Source organism: Parasteatoda tepidariorum, chromosome 3 (genome assembly GCF_982258835.1).
Source record: "Parasteatoda tepidariorum strain Cologne lab strain chromosome 3, Ptep-v5.0, whole genome shotgun sequence".
Lineage (NCBI taxonomy): Eukaryota > Metazoa > Arthropoda > Arachnida > Araneae > Theridiidae > Parasteatoda > Parasteatoda tepidariorum.
The window spans coordinates 123,025,359-123,040,029 of record NC_141757.1 but is presented as its reverse complement, the minus strand read 5'-3'; the positions used below and the strand labels follow the sequence as shown (position 1 = coordinate 123,040,029).

General features: G+C 31.9%; 2 protein-coding genes across 2 annotated transcripts; both read right to left on the bottom strand.

Moving 5' to 3' along the window:
• Nucleotides 1-296: 296 nt before the first annotated feature.
• LOC139426763 (uncharacterized) lies at nucleotides 297-1,136 on the bottom strand. Its single transcript, XM_087160296.1, has 2 exons — nucleotides 1,100-1,136; nucleotides 297-955 (listed from the first exon to the last, which is right to left on the bottom strand). The coding sequence occupies exons 1-2, from the start codon at nucleotides 1,134-1,136 to the stop codon at nucleotides 297-299; spliced, it is 696 nt and encodes a 231-aa protein (XP_087016422.1).
• A 2,370-nt stretch (nucleotides 1,137-3,506) lies between these two features.
• Nucleotides 3,507-4,019, bottom strand: LOC107449315 (uncharacterized). Its single transcript, XM_016064810.3, has one exon. It carries the CDS (start codon nucleotides 4,017-4,019, stop codon nucleotides 3,507-3,509), a length of 513 nt encoding a protein of 170 aa, XP_015920296.3.
• Between the last annotated feature and the right edge of the window lie 10,652 nt (nucleotides 4,020-14,671).

Genomic DNA, 14,671 nt, shown 5'->3' with positions numbered 1-14,671 from the left:
CCCTGGAATTGCATGATTTCCTGCTGTCACAATTAACAGCCTCTACTGTAGCTCCCTACCAGCGTTAGCGAGACTTTTCCAGCTCATTGCTGATACTTCCCATGAAACCTAACTCGACTGCCTGATCGTGTCTTAACCTAGTTTGGCATGTTACCAGGCTCTGGGAGAGTAGATTCATCCTCTGTCGATTCATTCATAGCTGTTAATCCGCTCTTAGGAAATATGTCCTTTTCATTTCGGGATACATTTAAGACTTTTGACGATCCACGTTTACCGTACTCTCTCATGAATAAGAATCATGAATCATCATCATGAATAAGAATCATGAATAAGAATCTTAAAAACCTTTCCCCTCCCCTTAGCACTTGAAATGGACCTTCGTATGGTGGCTGCAGGCCTTTTTTTAGGACATCGGACTGCAGAAAAACGTGACTGCAAGATGAAAGGTCTTTACTTACAAAAACTGCTCTATGTTCTTGATGTCTAGACTTTACTGGCAGCAACTCCTGCATGGTCTCATTGAGCTTTCCAACAAAGTTTGCGGGATCCGCTGTACCAGTAGACGGACATAAAAATTTTCCAGACAGTCTTATCGGAGTTCCATAAACCTTTTCAGCTGTCGTTACTCGCAAGTCCTCCTTCCATGCAGGCCTAATACCTAAAAGAATGGTAGGTGAAACTATGGTCCACTGACTTGTACTGTAGGCTCTAATCGCTCCCTTCAGCTGTCTGTGAAATCTTTCCACTTGACGATTTCCTGCGGGATGGTAAGGGCTTGTTCGATGACGGGTCGAACCCAGGAACTTAGTCAGGGCATCAAACAGTGAGGCTTCGAACTGTGTTCCCTGGTCAGTTGTGATTCGTGGGGGTATTCCAAACCTAGCAATCCATCCATCGTAGAAAGTTGAATAACAGATTTGGCTGTTATATCTGCTGGCGGGTACGCTTCTGGTCACTTGGAAAAATGGTCAACACAAGTAAGACAGTAGCGAAAACCTTCTGATGGTGGCAAGGGACGTACGATGTCGATGTGCACATGCTCGAATCTGGAATTAGGCGGAACAAACGTGCCAAGGTTGCTCTGCGTGTGACGTGTCACCTTGGAACGTTGGTAAGCCAAGCATTGCTGAGCCCATGTCCTAGCATCTTTCTTTGTACCAGGTCAAACATATCGCTCTTCCACCAACCTTATAGTAGCTTTAATAACTGGATGTGAAATGGAATGCAGTTTGGAAAAAACGTTTTTTCTGTCCACTTCGGGTGCGAATGGTTGAATCCGTTTGGTAGATATATCGCAAAACAGCTCCACACCAGAATCACCTCTTACGAATGGTTGAAGTACCGAAGATGAGTTACCGGTTTGAGCTAAAATTTCGGATAGTTCCTGGTCACCTTTTAGGTTGTTAGAAATTTCTGGAAAATTGATGTGGGAAGGTGTTTCTATGGTAGCAATGTTTACTCTGGACAGCGCATCTGCAACAACGTTATCTATTCTCTTCACGTGCTGAATATCCGTAGTGAATTGGCCAATAGAATCCAAATGACGCGATTGTCTTGGCGAACACTTATCTTCCTTCTGTTTAAAGGCATGTATAAGTGGCTTGTAGCCAGTGTAGATAGTAAACGGCCGACCCTCTACCATATGCCGAAAGTATTCGACTGTCATGTACGCAGCCAAGAGCTCTCTGTCGTAAGCACTGCACTTTCTTTGAGATGGTGCAAGCTTCTTTGAATAAAAACCAAGTGGTTGCCACTCTTTCTCGATACGCTGATGCAAAGCAGCGCCCATCGCAGTATCTGAAGCGTCTACCACCATCAGCAACTGTGCATTCATGACAGGATAGTACAGCTTGGTTGAATTCGCCAATTCCTTTTTGCTCTCCTTAAACGCAGCAACTGCTACCTCCGACCACTTGATCACGCTTTTATCATTTTTCTTAGCACCCTTTAAATATTCGTTTAAAATTGCTTGAGTGTGGGCAGATCTCGGTATGAATCTTCTATAAAAATTCAAGACCGCAAGAAATCGACGTAGCTCTCTAACTGTAACTGGCTGAGGAAAATTAGCAATTACAGAAACTTTATCAGGAAGCGGAGTAATACCCTTTTCCGTTACTAAATGCACTAAAAATTCTACTGAAGGCTGTCCCAAGACACATTTGCTTACGTTGAGTGTTACACCATATTCAGCAAAACGTTGAAAAATTCTTTTTAAATGAATTAAATGTTCTTCGTTCTTCGAAGCTACTAACGCATCATCAAAATAAGGTACGCAAAAATCAAACTCACCTAAATCCTGATGGATGAAACGTTGGAAAGTTGCGGCAGTACCGTTTGGGGCGATAATCCAAACGGCATATACAAAAACTCGAACAATCCGAACGGGGTTGTTACCGCAGTCTTTGGTACGTCTTCCTTGCGCACTGGAATCTGATAATGAATGCTTTCTCCAGGTCCAACGAAGAAAATATTCTTTTACCTTCCAAAACCTGAAAACACTCTTGTATGTGGGGAACAGGGTATCTATCTGGCACGGTCACACCATTTAGTCGACGAAAATCACCACACGGTCGCCAGTCGCCATTTTCTTAGAACCATGTGTAACGGACTTGTCCAACAGCTTTTGGAAGGCTGACAAACCTCTGATGCTACCAAAAATTCAAACTCTTGTTTTGCAGCTTTCAACTTATCTGGCGATAAACGTCGAGGTTTCGAAAAAATAGTCGGTCCTTTTGTCTGCATCCAATTTTCCCCTCCGTGCTTAACTTTTCTTGGCGTGGCACCTGACCTAATCAGAGCAGGAAACTCTGACAACAAATGGTGGAATTTAGATTTCTCTAAAAATAATTTTACAGTTGAAGAAATTCCAGCATGCCGGGTACCTCTTGTTTGCATCTTGGTCAGAGGATCAATTACTGCAGCATTTCTGATGTCGACTAATAACCCAAAATTGCGCAAGAAGTCAGCTCCGATATTTGGATGAGGCACGGCAGCGACGATAAAAGGCCAGCTGAACTCTCTTCTGAGTCCGAGGTCTAATTTCAACAGACGTTGGCCAAACGTTGTAATGGTCGTACCGTTTAGGGCGAACAATTTCATCTGCGCTGTATAGTCACTAGATGCATAGGCAGCACGAGGTATAATAGAGACGTCAGCTCCCGTTTCGATGAGATAACGTGAGGGTGTAGACTTGTCTGTCAGATAAAGCCGCTGAGTCATCGCTTCGCCGTCACCCTTTTGACTGGATTACGGCCTCAGCAGTTTTCCGACTGGAACGAGCATGGAGGCCGGCTATTTGTCGCTCGTTGCTGGAATTTTTTTTTTTGATGCCAGCAATACTGCGAATTCGCAGTCTGTCGGTTTCGGCTAGTAGAGCATTTCTAACTAGAACTTTTTAACAGGTCACTTGTACGAGCTTCCAACCGTGAGAAACGAGTTGTGATATCTGTCAATAAAGACTGCCAATCCGAATGATTTGTCGAACAAGCAACTGTGCTGACTGACTGTCAGCTAGTTGTCGGAGCCATAATACCATCAGCTATCTCTGCCAGCTTGTCTAGGTTATCGTTGGAAATAGCCAAAATCTGTTGAACATTAGCAGGCAACCTCTGCAAAAATAAAGATTTGAGAAGTTCCTCGTTAATTCTTGCACCGGCTTTATTCCGCAATTCCAGAAGCAATTTTGAAGGACAGCGGTCGCCGAGTTGCATTCCCGAAATCAAACAACTTAAGCGCTGTACTTCAGATTCATCATATTGAGCGCACAATCTTTTATTCAGTGCGGTGAAAGGCTCATCTACAGGTGGACTGATAATAATATCGCTGATAATCGCTAGTTTCTCCGGTTGCAGAGCAGAAACTACGTGGTGAAATTTCGTTGACTCTGTTGTTACTCCAGCAAGCGTGAACAGACTTTCAATTTGCCTGATCCATAACTCTGGATTAGCTCTCCAAAAAGGTGGTGACTTAACAGCGACAAAAACAATTTGTTGATCAGCAGTTCCCGCAGACTCGGGCATTTATTGCATTAATCCGAAATATGTAAGTCCAACAAAAGACGAAAGTTGAACTCACAGCTCGCCAAAATTTTTAAAACTCGAAACGTGCCAAAATTCCTTCGTAATCCATCAGCTAGTAGAGTTTCCCAAATGCAGTTTGCAGAAGCAGAAAATCACGTCTGGGTCATGAATTGTTGTTTCGTGATAAACTGGAAGATGTCAAATGAAACAATATTGCAATGAAACATCCTTCTTTAATAGAAAACGTTAACAATCCATCAAGAAACAAACTCAGAAAACAGGTTATTTGTTAAAAACATTTAAAAGTTGTTATTAAAACAATTAAAACTTAAAATGTCGTATGCAAGCATCTCATACTGAACGTGGGCGTCACTGGGGAAAACGAAGTATCGGGACGAAGTCTCGGACGCTGCTGCAACCTCGATGGCAAAATGCCCTCTCCTTAAATATCGGACAGCAGACTCTTCACTCTTAGCCGTGGTTGTCGGTTGTGTTCCTCCGCAGGTATCCTTCCTACAGGAACTATTCTGTTTAGTTTTCCTACCTTTGGCATCGATTGAATCCTCGATCCTTCTACCCTGGAATTGCATGATTTCCTAGCTGTCACAATTAACAGCCTCTACAACCATATTCTGGAGGTTTTGACCATACTTCTTTTCACAGTGGAAATAAAAATAAAAAATAATATTTTTTTTTTAAAGTTGTGATTTTTTTTTCAAAGGAATTTTTTAAGCTGAAGTTTATTGAAATTTTTTCAGCTTTATTTTAATAACAAATTTTAAATGAGGAGTAAAGTATAAAATACAAAAAAATAATTAAAAAATAATCATTCTAAATAAAACAAGCATAAAAATGCACTTATTTTTAACTCTTTCTAATTCTTGATCTAAACGTGGGAGGAGGGTAATTACAAATAAGAAAAATGAGGTTGAAAAATGTCCCCGTTATTGAGTCTGTTGAAAATTTAAAACTCTAATGAAATTTTACCTATTTTCCGAGATTTGTCAAATCACTTGAACTATTTATGCCTAGTCTAATTGACAATTGAAAAATAACTAGTTATACAGAAAATAATTTTTTGTAATTTTTTATGTAGATGGTTAATGAGAGATTTCTTTTGAATGAAATAGGTTTAATGATTCCAAGAAACAAAAATTAAAAATGCAACTTTTTAACTTATTTCTTAACTACAGAAACAAAATTACCTTTTTTTAAATTCTTTTTTAGTAAATTTACTAGATATTGTGAAAAAGCAAATATTGAGATTTGAAATATAATAAGTTTGTATAAGTACAGACATTGAAAATGTTTTACTAACTAAATGTTTCAATAAATGTTTTTAATAACTAAAGCAATATTTAGAATTTACCTAAAATCGAATTTCAAGTTACTAGTTATTACATGATACTCGCTTACATGATATTCTTTCAAGTTACTTGAAAGAATATCATGTAAGCGGGTTTCTAATTATTTTTTTTTTGGTGTATATTTCAGTATTGTGAACATTACAGTGTTGTGAGCATTGAAACAAACTGGAAATTTTTAAATGTAAAATGTTTTTGCAAAGAATTGTCATAAAGAAGCAAACACCATACTGAAACAATACAGTTTTTTTCAAATGTTTTCCAATAGCAAATAGTTTGAAAAAATAGCATAGAAATGCTTTGAAATGAAAACCAACTGAACTTGAAATCTTAAATGTAAGAGAAATACATGAGGTGAACTAAAACTAAGTAAATTACATCTCGGAAGAGAGTATCTAATGTGTTTGTAAAAGATATAGATTCCCTAGACAAGCGTGTAGTTTATTGAAAATATGTCAGATGAAGTTGAGAGAAAAAGTTTAACGAAGCTTGTGACAACATTAATATTTTTCTTCTAGAAAAATCGAAAACTAACCTATAACATCACATTTTGTTCGAGGACTTTCTCGATAATAAATAGAAAAATGCTCTCGAAGGAAGATTAAGGACTAAACTGTATTTTTCTTTTCCAGAATTGTATTTTTCTATCTTTTCTAGTTTATTACCTCTGCGTGTTGAATATTGAATTAAATTATTTCTTTAAAGCAGCCATTTCTTAGATATATAAAACCTCTTCACTTTTCAAAGCTTTTTAACCCTTTTTTAATGTTAATTTATCGTAACAAAATAAGTCAAACATTTCGGTAAATAATAGGCAAACTTTTGAGGTAAATATTACGTTAAAATATAGTTTATAAAGTACTGCTCTACAGTAAACTGTATGGGAAAATATTAAAGTCAATAGAGGACAGTAAGAAGTTTATTACTAACCAACCAATCATTTAAAAAACCAATTTTAATCAAGTTTTTTTCCCAATTTTTTCAAATGTTTTACACGTCAAATTGAGCGACGGAATTATACTTTTATTGCTTTAGCTTTTTGAACTAAAGAAGTTTTTAGAAGCTAATGTGTTTCGGATTCTGCTGGCCGCAAAATTGAAATTATCGAATACTAACAATGAGGTATATGGGTTTACAAAGAGAATAAAGCATATACTATACGAGAATAAAGTATATACCATACATGAATAAGTTTGTGTTTATACTATACTATAGTTAACTGTAAAAAATAATCTTGCACAAATCTCGCTAACAGTTATACTCATAATATACTTACACTCAATAAACAGGAACGTTACTCAGTGTTGAAATACTTATTCCATCGCATTTTAATATTACCTCTATTACTATCTAACAAATATTATTTTTATTCTCATAGTGAAAGCCCAGTAAAAAATACCAGCTTTCAGGGTGTCAGAAATTCTTAGTGACAATCCAATATTAACCGTAACAATTTACGACAGAAAATAATAAAAAATGTATGTGGAAAAACACAAATCGAAACTAGCTTTTAATAAAAGTTAATGGCAGTCCGAAGTATTTTACAGTTATATTATTAAAAAATATATGATCTGCAGTTAAACATTCATAAGGAAGTTTTTCAAAGAATATTTATCCATATTATAAAATTTTTGGTATTTAATTTTCTGATCATTAATATATATTTATTTTCTAAATAATTCAGTCATATTGAAAAAATAAAAATACAAATGCATCAAGAAGTGAAAAATTACTAATTGAAGCTAAATAGACTCATCTCACGTTAAAAAAAAATTTCAAGCGTTTCACTGAATGTAGATTTCTCACAGGATTACAAATCCGCAATAGGTTTTTTGGAAAACTTTGTGTTTTCATAACTTTTAACAAATCCGAAAAATCCTTATGGTGGCTTTTCAATCCGAAAAAAATATAATACACAACGTATATGAAATATTTAAAATCATACATTTTAAGAAAAATTCAAGATAAATTCTCTTGTAAAGTAGTGCTAATAGTAAAAATGACGGCATTTTTGATGACAGTACTGAATAACAGTTAATAAAATTTAGTACTAACAAATGTTAATAAAACTTATTTTCTAACCTAAAGGTATGCCTCTGAAACTTTATTTTCAAAATTCTTGGCCAGCCTTGTTTCCAAGTAAAATTGGAGTAAATGATGCTCATTCATTAATGTACTTAAAGCTGCATTAATGTACAGAAAATAAAAGGATAGATGACTATTCATTATTAATGCATAATCAATTACTTAAATATTTCTGGTTTTCTTTTTATAAAAAGAATGTCATGTAAGGAAATTTAAACTTCTTTGAGAAATTGTTTTGTCTTTTAAGATCGAAGTAACCAATCATATCATGCAAATTTATTTATTGCATGAAAAATCCAATTTTTTCCATTTTCGTTGCGACACCCGCTTCTTCTAAATGGTAATAACGTACAGACCTGACACATGTTATTGAAACCTATTTTCTAAAGTCAAAGCGTAACTTTTCAATTTCGTTTTCTATATTCTACCTGATTTTAAAGTCAAATTTTATATGCATACTGCTCATATTCATGGACTACTCCGAAACGTGAGGTGGATCTTTCAAATCTTGCTAGACGAAATGCAATATTTTATTCTTATATTTCTAGGATATGTTCTTTAAAAAATAAAATATTTCCTTCGTAAATGTTTAAAGTGACACATATTTTGTGTTATTTTTGTACAGATATGTCAGGTTACTAGAAAATATTTTAGGTTAAACTTTTCTTGCATAAATTTAGAAAAATAAGGCATTTACAATTTTGAGAAATATGTTTAAAGATTATAAGGAGAGAGCATAGCATTTCATACAACAATTATGATGCAGTCATTATTATAAAAATAAGACAAAAATATTTCGATAAAGAATAAGAATATAATAATTAAAAATAATTGAAAATGCAAATAACAATTATAATATTTGTGAGGTATTATAAACAGTTAAACTATTTTACATTAAAAACTAGAATTGAATGTATCAAGGATATAAATACTGATTAGTAATCAAACAAGTACGTTTTCTTTGAAACCGGTGCTACATTTAGCTATATAATCAGTATCTCAGCCTACATTGCGGTTCAAATTTGTTGTAACTTTATTAAGTAGTTAAATTGAACCGTGTAGTGTTACTTATTTTAAGAAGTACGATTATATGATTCAACTTATCATCAAGATGCAGTAAATTTGAGTATAGTGCAAGTAGATTTATATGATACATCTTAGAACAATATTAAGTATGTAGTAAATTTTAACAATATTATGGTTCATCATGCTTCAAACTTTTTGATAGAGTAAAAGTAATTGATTCAGAAATTTCTTAACATTCAATATAAACTTTTTGATGGTATACATACTCAAGCTGCATGAAACAAATTTCATATTTATTTTGCACGTATTTAACTCTGATTTTTTTCAACCACAAATAAGTTCAAAGGATCTGTGATATTGTGTCACTCATTAATTTTAGAGAATTGAAAGTCTAGAGAATTGAAAGTTTAAAGTTTAAATTACTTGAAAAATTTCCTTATATGCACTCTTGAGATATGTTTTAAAAATAGAAATGATAGTGGTAATTAATTTGATGCAAAGTAGCACATTGAAGAAAATCTTTTGCAGAAACTTCTATTTATAAATTTCAGGTATTAGCTTCATTTAAAAACGGTTTAAAATCTTTCAATTCTAATATCAATAAAATGATTTTATTAAAAGGAAACGCTGTTACGTTGACTGATTAGCTCAATATAAATATATACTCAATAAACATAAATATAACTTTATTTATTATGGTACCCCTATTAAAGTTCCTACGTTATGTTATAATTTAGTAAAATATTTATTCTGAAATAAGAATAGAAATCAGATTGAGATACTGTTGACGAGTTATTTTGAATTTAGTTTCAATTAGTGATCCTGTAAAAAGGAGAAACAAATAAGAAATCACAAGCGCAATAACTTCATGAAATTCCAACAGCAATAAGACATATTTGTTTAAAATATTTTGCAACGGAACAAATTTATAATTTTTCAAACAATTAAATATGGTGCGAACAAATTCTATTTCACGAAAATTATTTGAGAGTGGTCTATTTTCAACCATTGGGAGACTTGAAAGAGCTCTTGTATATGATCTCTTTATTTACACTATTTCAAAGTTTTATATTAAATTTACTTTTACTACACCATATGCCCTTTTTAGTTATTTTATTAGTGAAGTGTGGAAAAAAAAGTAGCACATTTCATTTTGCGCTTTCTTTTGAAACAATAATACATTCTAAAGAAACTGAAGCTATCCTGGAGTCAATAGTGTTGCAGGATAAGTGTTAGTTTTTAAAGAGTGAAAGCAGATGTTAATTTTCTCTATTAAAAAGGTTTCATAATCCTTACTAAATAAATACTAAATTGTTTGCCTTGTTTTTAGGTCTCAGTCTCAGTAATAGTAAAAAACTGAGTAATACATAAAAATTAACTTTGCGCAGCCTTTTCCTTTTATTATTGTCCTTAATATGTATTGATTATAATTAAATCAGAAATTTGAAACAAATACATAAGAATAGTATTATTACAAAATGTCGTTTAAATAATTATAAAAAAAATCGTTTAAATAATGGATAACTTCATAAATACATGAGAAGACTTTGAAGTAGTTCTTTGTTAACTAATTCAAGCTACCCGAAGTCCATGATATCATATTTAGTTTTAAGAATTCTGCGTGCATTATTAATATATCACTTCATAGTATTCTGCAAAATTAAAATTGTCGCAAAAAATAATCAGAGTTTAGCTGAGAAAAATTTTTTCAAAATATTATAATGTGGTTTTATACAAACTTAATAATTTTAATTAAACTTAAACAGATATTTAATCTCGTCCGTTTCTTCGTATTTGGAAGATTTTTCTTTTAGCAAAAAAGTTCTTGAATGTACTAGTTATTTTTTAAAATTTCAATAATTATCTTTAGTATTCTGTTCAAATTTTTTTCAATTTCTATACAAATTTCTGAAATTATGCGAAAATTCAATGATTATGCAAAAATGCAAGGAAAATGCATAGAACATGATGAAAACAACAACAGAATAAGACTCTGTTTTAGCACTTTTTAGAATAATTTCGAAAACTTGTGAGCAAATTTTTAGAATAATGCAAAAAAAAAGAAAGAAAATAAACGACTGTGATTAAAAGAATGTTTGAAGAACAAAATAGTAAGGTATTTCCTGGCAGTTTGAAAGGAATAAAATAAGTCAAAATCTAAACTACGTTAAAATCACTTACAAATAAGTTCACAAAATAAAATTCAACTAATGAATATTTTCTTAATATCAAATTTACAGTACCTATAATGAAACAGCAGAATATTGTTAATAGAGATATTTTAAAACTTAAGAGTCAGTACCCACCCAACCACCGAGAAATCGCTTTTGAGATTTTTAAATTTTTGAAATCTCCTAATCAAGAGCTTTCCAATGATGTATAGTTTTATGGATTTACTCAAATTTAAAGTTGTTAAATTTCAATTTCAAAATGTAAACAAACGCTCCACTAGCTGTACCACGCCCGCATTTGACAGTTGAAAGTTCATTTGATTTGCAACCGATCATCAGGTGCGAATTTTGAATATCTTATCTTGATCTTTACAGGCAATTTCATAGTTTTTAACTAGATTTATTTTGTTTTTTGTTAGATTAGTTATGTTATTTTGTTAGATTTGTTTTGTTTTCTGTTAGATTTGCTTGATTTTTTGCTATATTTGTTTTGCTATTGGAGTGAATTTTTTTTTCAAGCTTTTTTGTTGGGATTTTTTTATTTTTATGTTTTATAATTTTTTGTCATTAGAAGTAGTTATTTTTCTGAACTTTAATAATTAAAGTTTCGTTTTAAAATGCCTGAAAATTATTATGCTGATTTAAAATGTTTATAACTTTCAATAAATTGAAAGCAAAGGTAATGCATTGAAGAATGTACTCGCGTGTAATTAGTGACATTTCTAATTTTTTTATAGTAAAATATTTTCATTGCTTGTAATTTTTTGGTACAGCGTTTTTAAAGTGATATATAAAATTATTTTACAAGAATTTATATAACATAAAAATGTATTTATTTATACGTGAGCATATTTACTAGCGTTTTTTTTTCAAATGCTTTACAAATTATGAATCGTAAAATTGATGTTGTTTATCTTACTCGGTAGTTAAGAATTAAAAGATTAATAATAATAATTAAAAGAATAATTTAGTATTAGAACTTATATTAAACATATTCGTGAGCATGTTATAATAGATTATATCTTATAATGAATTATTTATGATGCCTAGTGTGAAATTTGAAATTTTAACATTGTCTGCATAATGTAAAGCATAGTTGATATAATGCAAATTAAGCTTTTTTGGGTTAAAACTAAGGAAGAAAATAAAACCAAATGCACTAAAAATAAATAAATAATTTGTATAAATGGAAAAAATTTAAAAGTTTTGTACTTAAGGCCAGAATAATTTAGTAATAAATTATTTTCAATTTAAATTGGTTTTTTCTCAAAATGTGTTTTTTTTTTTGCGTGTACATTTTTCTCAAAAACTACTGAAGATACATTATTAAAATTTTTACAGTTTATTATTATGGACCTAATACATATACTGAGGTGAACTTTTGTGATAATTCGTGAAAAATATTGTGTAGCTGTTGAAAACGTGCAGCAAAATGACATTTTTATAGTAGTACTCAGTTTTTATTTTTTAAAAAAAAATATATCAATGTGTATTGATAAACTTTTCACCTCAGTATATGTATAATTGTTCATATAATCACCATAAAAAATTTCAAAGCTCTACGCTTGATAGTTTCTCAGAAAAAGGTGCACGAAGTTTGACATTTTAGCATTATCGGTATAGGGGTTACCAACTCCCCTTAAAAATATGCGAGTATTTAAAAAAAAATGTTTAGAAAATAATTTGAGATAATATAGTTTATTTATTCCTGTTTTTCTAATTTCATCCTTAAAAACTTCCATTTTTAAAAAAATAGATATAAAATAACAATAAAAGCAACAAAATGTTTGATTCAGTATTAGCAAATATATATATATATATGTATATGTATATATATATATATATATATATATATATATATATATATATATATATATATATATATATATATATATATATATATATATATATATATATGTATATATAGTTGAATTAAACAAAGATGTAGAAATAATTAAATAATATCTACAAGGATACTGTAAATATCTACAAGAATATTTACTTAAACAATAAGAAAGATAAAAAAGAATATATAAAGAAGTTTGATATAAATACATAATTCTGGATGTAGCTACAGATAAATAAATATAATTTTCCTATTAGCATAGATACTCAAGTTAGACATATGATACCAAATAGGAGCGTACTGTCCTCAGTCCGTTTTGATTATTAGGTTCACATCCCCTTACACCTATTTATCATTTGATAGGGAACATGGTTAATACCTTCTTGGAAAATAAACCTCCCATGATTCACAGAAAAAAAAAGTAATGCATACCTGTAAGTCATGAGAACCTATGGAGATGATTACTCACAATTGATCAGCTATCAAGTGTCTGAATAAATGTTTCATTTATATAAACACCTCAAAGATTATACTTCTGTTCTCTTTTTTTTACCCCAGTTGTGTTAAATACAGTCTTCAAATTGATAAGAAAATTAAAGAAATTTTCAATGAGGAAAAAGCATTGAGAGAAGTCATTTCAACTTGAGGGGTCTCATAATCTGTGTGGTCCAGATGAAAGGATCAAAAGATGCCGATGTGAGAATTATTTCAGGAGTGCAGTACCATTTTCTCTCCTTTCTTTACAAAAATAAGGCCAGATGACAGGAGAAAGATTGATTTTTCGGTGGTGAAATAGCTTAACAATATTTTTAGTTATGGATAAGGCAAAAAGTTTTATTTACATGCTTTAAAAATGATCAAAAGTTGCGTTGCTTGCAATTTATTTAGAAAAAGTTGTGTCCGGTTTGTAGAGATAAAAAACAACGTTTCAGGACCAAAATGACTGTCCGCGTCCGGTTACGGGAGTGTCCGCTTTGCGGAGAATCTACGTAATGGTTTATTCATAGAAGATTCCCGGGGAATTAAAAATATGTCCGTATTGAGAGGCGTCCGTTTTGCAGGAGTGTCCATAACAGGAGGTTTCACTGTGTATATATATATATATGTGTGTGTGTGTGTGTAAAATTAATTTTTTCCCCTGCACCACAAATTTTTTCTATCAGTACAATTAAACTACTAACATACTATGAACTCTTAAATAAACTCACAAATCCATTTTTATAGTGATTTATGATGACAGCTAAACTTTACCTCTCAATTTGCACCCAGTCGGCAGTCGTAGGCGAAGGAAAAAAATACCAGCCAAAAACTCGGGTCCCCCGCTACAGAGGCAGACTGGCAACTTGAGTTATTTCGTGCGTGCAGCTTTAAGTGTAGAAATCATGCCCGAGTTATTTCGGGACCGCCACCAGGAGGGTTTAAAAAAACTTTTCATATCAATATGTCAAAAAGATTTCCCATCATCAAAGATTATCAGATCTGTAGAGACGGTAGGGGGAATATTAAATTCCGACCAGTATTTAATTAACATTTCCACTAGATCTAAGGAAAATAATATTATTATTGTTAAGTACAATTAATTTCAAATTTCATATTTTTTATGTACGATTAAAGTAAAATGCAATTTCTTCTAATAGTTGTGATAAATAAACTTTAAAAAGTAAAATTTTACAAAATAATGAAATTTTGTAAAACCATTTTCAGGAAAAATCCGCATATAAATAGAAAGGAAGAGCTGTTGACGAAAAACTATAATCAAATTTATTTGACGCAGCTTTCCTCTACGTCCGTATTCTGACAGAATGTTCTGATTGGACGTTGATTTTGAGTCCAAAAAGGCTATAAATACAACTAAATACACAATGTTCTCTGATGCTCTTTTCTGTTAGTACTTTCCTAGTGAACGTTTTAACTGTGTTGTTCTAATACCTCCTAGAAGAGAAAAGGCCTCAGCTTGGCTTACAATAAACATGAAATTTGATCCTTTACTAGTCCAAGCGTAATGACATCTTTGATATTTCCTGTCACTGCGCAACTTAGAGACTCGAATGTAGTCACATCTTTCTCATTTTCTTCCGTTGCGCAATTCATGTTTGTTACATCGGACTACAAAATTGATCCGTGCTGAGGTCATCTCTTTCCTAGGAGGTGTTGGTTATT

Coding starts and splice junctions, on each gene's coding strand:
- LOC139426763 (XM_087160296.1), bottom strand. CDS start 1,136: ATGGGCTCAGCAATGCTTGGCTTACCAACGTTCCAAG. Junction 956..1,099: donor TGGCTTACCAACGTTCCAAG/GTGACACGTCAC, acceptor CATTTTTCCAAG/TGACCAGAAGCGTACCCGCC.
- LOC107449315 (XM_016064810.3), bottom strand. CDS start 4,019: ATGCCCGAGTCTGCGGGAACTGCTGATCAACAAATTGTTTTTGTCGCT.